The sequence below is a fragment of the Tupaia chinensis genome, unplaced genomic scaffold, assembly GCF_000334495.1.
Source record: "Tupaia chinensis unplaced genomic scaffold, TupChi_1.0 Scaffold000062_1, whole genome shotgun sequence".
In the NCBI taxonomy this organism is placed as follows: Eukaryota; Metazoa; Chordata; class Mammalia; order Scandentia; family Tupaiidae; genus Tupaia; species Tupaia belangeri.
In genome coordinates, this window is record NW_006159520.1 from 3,431,285 (window position 1) to 3,437,602 (window position 6,318).

Genomic DNA, 6,318 nt, shown 5'->3' on the forward strand with positions numbered 1-6,318 from the left:
TGAACCCATACCATTGTCCAAACCAGGAAAAATAAAACAAACTTGGCACGAAATACTTAAAACAAAGGCTCATCAATATTCTCCAATTTGTCAACATCTCAATTACAGCACTGGAAAAAATGTAAATTTCATGTGCTCTAAACACTGAGGGGTCTATTCTCTTGCCAATTCACATGCGTAACTCCCATCAGCGTTAATGGGAGTTACACAAACCCATCAATAATAATAATACTTTGTACATATATTGTGCCTTTCATCTAAGGCTCTCAAAGTGCTCTAGGAACAAGGGGGCTGCTTCCTCGTCTTTACTCTGGCAAAATACACAATGAAATACAAAGCAGCTTTTGACTCAGCAGGTACAGAATTAGGGATCCCAAGCCTTATTATCATGCCCCATCTTACTGATGGGAAACCAGACACAAAGAGGGCCAGTTTCTTCCCCAGGGTCCGGAGTCTGCACCCTAATTCTATCCTTGAAAGACCAGAATTCCTTCCTCATTCTAATGTGACTAACAAGACAAACTCTCTCCCTTTGGCTGCTTTTAGCAAGAGAAATCAAAGTGAATGAGAAGTCTGGTTCATATTTACAGAGTTTACTGTTAGGCATGTGCTGTTAGAAAGATACTATAAAGCAAGGTTTTACATTTTACCAAGTTTAGTCTTTTATGATATTTTTAAAATTCTATATATTTTTTGCTTCCTTTCGGTTTGCTCCACAAACACTGAGAGGAAAAGATGACCTTTCACCTGTGTAACTGTAGCTCTTTCACTATCAGGTCATAAAATGAGGTATTTTTAGATTCTGAAGTAAAGATTTCTATGAATCATTATTGTAAAATTATTCACCAAAAAATGATAAAGCAACATAAATGCATGTATTGTTTTATAGCATATGGCTATTAAAGTTTAATTTAAAATGTGTATGAAAACATTGTATTTAGTACAATTCATCCCTATTTTTTCTGTTTATCATAATTTGTTTTGAAACTGAATCGTTTTACAGTTTTCCATATGCCTGTTGTGCTAATAAATTCTGAATAAGGGAGAAAACTCTTTTCTGAACTATAAACTTGGTTTCCAAAGAAACATTGTAATATATTTAATACTAAGAATATAAATTTCCCTCCCAGGCTTCCCATTATACATCAACCTTAAGATTTAACCTAGGATAAGCATATGTGATTTCAGTCAATATCTCTGTTGACTTTGCCCTGAAGCAGATAATTAATCTTTCCCACTGAAAGCTACTCTGGACAATTCGGTGGGACAAAATATCAAAATGTCTTCAGAACATGCATAAAAGACTAACATAGGCATGAGTGTGACACAATACGCTCAAGCCTGGCCTTCAAAATTTAGAGCGGGCTGTAAAACAAAACAAAACAAAACAAAACAAAAACAGGATACTCATGTACGTGTTTTAACCACTGATGCAGTGAACCAGGTAGGAAATTCTCCAGGTCAAAACAGTCTCCATTTTATAGGAATCATAACATTTTCTCTCTTAAACTTTAATATAGTAAAATGACTAACTTCCTGGTGGTCACACACATAAATGACAATGTCCATTCTTTAATCCCACAAGGATATGATTAAAGGAGGGAAATCCTACAGAGATCACATCCTTCAACATCGGGCAAGTGGGTGCAACTACTCACAGCATGAAGCTGTGTGCATGTAGTTTTTACCAAGTGTATCAGGCTCAGAGCTTTTCTTTCCTGCCCCCAAAACAACAAACTCATCCAGATGATAAAACGCCATGCTTTGCCCATTGTAGTAACTATTCCCTGCTCAGGGTCTTCTTTCTCTCACCTCCCTTTCTCTCTGGCCCTTTCTTGCTATCTCTCTTGCCATAACTCAACTAACCCAACAGAACCAGTCAGTTTTAAATTTCAGTTGGGACCTTGCTGACCTGTTAATGAATCTACAGAGAGGAGAAAAACTCACAGTGTTGAGTTATGCCTGGTGTTGCGAGCTGACTTGGAGTCAGAAATGCTTGAAGCGTTAACGTAATTGCAAGAATGTGAAAAATGAAGCGCTGGGCTCCTGAGCAAAGTGAAAGGTCAAAGCAAGTCTCACACACAAGAAGTCTCTGGAAGATAGCCTCATTAGACCCTTCAGTCTGCTTTTCCTTTTCCCCTCTTTCGTGCAGTGTTTAGAGTGTTTTGTTTTATTAATAGATACATTTTACCCTGTGTGGCTCCACAATTTGGGATGGTGGAAAAGATGGAACATGGAAAGCTTTTCAGATTTAAACATCCCAAGAAGTCCATCGCTATCACACAGAACCACAATTAAAAAGTCATTTCATGGCAGAGCCATTGTATTTATGTATAAGTTACTTTCAAAGTTCCTTCGGGTTCATTTTATTTTGTTTTATTTTTACGTATGATCCAATTGGTCTCATAAAAACAGTATATAAAATCTAAACAGATACGATTCACAAGTTCTTCCACAAGTTACCATCTGATAGTATTCATCTCTATGTCAGTTGCAACTTGCTTAAATTTAGATTTGAACCCGGAGCCATTCACCAGAATATAGCAGAACTCTTCTAGGACCCCAAGAATCCAAAATTCTTGACCATAAACTTGGAGAAGAGAAGGCACCTGCCTTACATCAAACACTCCCATTTAAATGGCATAGAAAACTATTGCTCAAACTATGAAACCATCCTCTGGTTGGAAGCCTGTCTAATGCTTAAATATTGTGGCCATAAACACAGTCGTAATAGAGATGAAATAGACCTAGGAGATCAGACACCATCTAATGTAAAATATTAAAAGTAAAATCTATACACTTTCTTGGCCCACATTCAATAATGCATCTTCCTTTAAATGATCATTTTAGCCATAGAAGAGTAATCCCTACCAATACATAATTGCTCTCTGTGCAATAGGTGAGCTTTAAATGCTAAAACTTATTCGAAATGATACTAGGGTTCCTTGACGTCGGCAGGTGATATCTCCCTTGCTTAAAAATTGTTCTTAAAAGTCATCATGGCAACTGAATGGAAATGAGGACAAAAAGTCTCAGAATCTCAAAATCTTCCCACTATCAGATTTCATATAAAGGTTCCACAAGATCCTTGCAGTTAAGAACAGATTTGGGCATCTTCTGTTCTTTAGAGGAATAATTGCTTGATTATAGATAACTCTTACACTTGATATTACAAGCAAAATATCTTGTTTATGATAAAATGCAAACTACTCCATTACAGCAGTAAAGCAGGTCTGTCATTCCACTTACACACACAGAAGTTAAGTGTAGATAACCAAATTTGTAAAAAAAATTGGCAGAACTAATCAATTGTTATTGTAATGCCTACTTAAAGATTAGACAGTTCGCTGTGATTTTTTTTTAAGTAAGTTAAACAGAGGAAATTCTGTCTTCCTCAATAGCAGTTGATTCTACTCCCTAACCTGCTGCCCTCCTGTGTACACGGAGGCAGATGTACTAATATCATAAAATACTGAAGTTATTTCAGTCATGGCTAGTTTGCACAAGGAAAATGCTTGACCTTTTACCTTGCTCACTGCTGTTGTCTCCACTCTGGGAAGCGTGGCCCCCACTGGAGGGTCCTGGGGTGCCTGCTGAGTGGGTTGAGGTTGCATCATCGTGGTCTCGCCAAGATGAAGGGTTCTGATGCCAGGATGCCAAGGAATTTTTCCATAGTTATCATTTCCACCGTAAATGAGGAACCAAGAGGAAAGACACGGAAAGACAAAAAAAAAAAAAAAAAGTGCACATATTAGTACTTAGTAGGCATACAGCATGTTACAGGGCGCGTCTTCCCAGTAATGGGTACAACAAGGGAAGAAAAGATGCTCTAGAACTTGGCAGAGTGAATGGTTAGGGCAACGTATACATTTGTTAAAACTAATTATAATAAACACTTTAAATGGGTGCATTTTGTTATATGCACGCTTAAACCTCAACAAAGTTCATTTCTAAAATAAAAAAAAGATTGTCCAAAACTGTAAAAATCATGTTTACCCTTGCTCTCTTATTTAGGGCATGCTCTTCCAGAATTAGGTCCCAATGCTCTTAATACTTCAGAATGGTAAGTAACATCTATAAAAGTCAATGACTCTCTTAAAAAAAAAAAAATCAGGGACCGGCAAGTGGCATGGCTGACCAGGGTTCAAGTACCAGACTTGGTGGCTTGTTTTCTCACTTTCCCTTTCTCTCTCACGCTAGTCACCCTGTCTGGTGAAATTAAAATAAATTAATTAATTACTTTAATTAAATTAAATAATGTTGAAAAAAAGAAATCACAGGCTCAAGAATGTACAGGGCAGCCCTTTGCCCCTTTCAAATGCATTGTCCTAAAATAGCCTGTGTAAACTTTCAAACTTAACATCAATTGATGAAAGTTACAACCAACAGATGTAATGATATTAATCATGACATCAATAACCCTAAAGTACCGATTTTTGCTTTAAAATGCACAACAATTTTAAAAATTGAAGCAAGTGTAAAACACTAGCCATCCAGTAGGCTAGACAGGAATTTCACTGGAGCTTCATGGAAGCTTTAAATTCACTGAGCAGTGCTTTTTCCTGGAAGAACTACTTGTTTCAAAGAACATGCAAGGCAAACCAGGAGTTATAGCTCATGCTACTTTGCTAAGCATATTCTTCTCTTGTTCCTCCTCCCCTTTCCTGATCATTCCCAATACCCTGCTGTTGCTTAAAGGAAAACAGGAATTCTAATGTACAGGAAGGACTTTATCAGCACCACATGAAGGCAGGCAAGGGATGGAATTTCCTCTGGCAGAAACAGAGGGTAGGAACAGTGCATGAAACTGACCAGCCTTGAGGCCAAAGCTGTACACTTGTCACCTGTATGTGGTGACTTCAGTCAAGACCACAGGCCTATTGGCAAGTGAATTCTTTGGGGGATAGGAGGGCGAATAGCAAAAATCTAAAGCAACATTGATCTCTGAAAGTACACCGCTGCTTCTTACTAGAATTGGTAAATAAGGATTCAGACAGATCGTTATGCACATAGGCAACATGTAAACCTCTTGACCAACTGAAAGTAATCTTGTCATGTCGCTACTATATATAGTTTATCAAGGAAAAAGTCCCAGCCTATTGTATTTCTCAACATCCACTGTATTATGTACATATGGCACATAAAATATTACCAGAATAAAACGAGAAATCAAAGTGAGACAAAATGAAGAAGTATTTTTATTTGGAACAGCAACAATAACAGAAACAACTTATTTTCCCCCACAGATTTGCTATAGACAGATCCTAAATTAATATTTGGCATTTCCGCTAGATGATGAGATAACCAAGAGCTCTATAGATGAATAATATCTATATCATATAGTACTGCTGGCACTGCCAATGGAAAACAATTGATTCAAACTGAAAACACTAAGCAGAACTTTTGTGACTATACGGCAGAGGTATAACTCTCTAAAATAAAGATACGTGTGCAAAAGCAGATTAGGGAATGAGATAAAGTAGAATAAAATAAAAAGCCCGGTTCTCTTCTGCCTATGTGAAGACAAAGTCATGCCTGAAAGTTCTCTTTTTATCTAAGTTAGAAACCATTCCACCAGTTTCAAGCTAAAGGCAAACAGAATACAGGGGCTCTTCAAGCTTTGCAGGGTCTTCGGTCAGCTGTTTGCCGGATGGTAATCAGATAAAGAGCTAGAAGAATTACATGGAAACAACAACAATAGTATAGTGTGAGTTTAGTCCTGCAAAAAACACAGGCTACAGTCTTCGTTTAGAAAATGCACGAACTGCAACACCTTCACCTAAGCTAAACTTTTCAGTGTACACAGCAAGTGATGTTAATTTTATGCACTGCAGGCTTTTTATTAAGCCGGCTGCTATAAAAGCTTCTTACCCCTCATGAAAATTACAATAATTAACCACTAACACCTCAACTATGTTTTAAGGCAAATGTCATCCAATAGCTGTTATATAATCGTTCAAATGAAGCCAGTCTTTCTGTTTGGGCACTGCAGTGATTGGAAGGGATCGTTCAGAAGAGACTGAAAACACTGGTCATCCTTATTAGCCAAACCTGTGCTGAGTTTTAAAATCAGGCCTCATTAATTTATAATTCACTGTATTTCTTTCAATGGTTTTCTGGATTTTTTTTTTCTCCTGAAGTGAAGGGGTAAGAAATAAGCTACATAAGCAAATATTACTTGAAGACAGGCTAGTTCCTCTAAGTAAGTTGGGCCTTGGATTTTCAGTCCAGCCCTGAAATTTACTCAAGTTCACTATGTCACCTACTGTTCTTCTCTCTTTCATCTTTCTCCCTCACCCCTCAAAAATGCTCTCCTGA

The 6,318-nt window shown here is 37.4% G+C and overlaps 1 protein-coding gene across 9 annotated transcripts in view; it reads right to left on the bottom strand.

Annotated features, from left to right (window-relative positions):
- Window positions 1–6,318, bottom strand: part of MEIS2 (Meis homeobox 2) — a 261,354-nt gene that overhangs the window by 239,366 nt on the left and 15,670 nt on the right. For all 9 annotated transcript variants that reach the window (XM_006141705.3, XM_006141703.3, XM_027765607.1 and 6 more), the window contains one exon: window positions 3,528–3,642. In XM_006141705.3, the coding sequence (XP_006141767.1) occupies window positions 3,528–3,642 (115 nt within the window). The remainder of the gene's footprint in view (window positions 1–3,527; window positions 3,643–6,318) is intronic.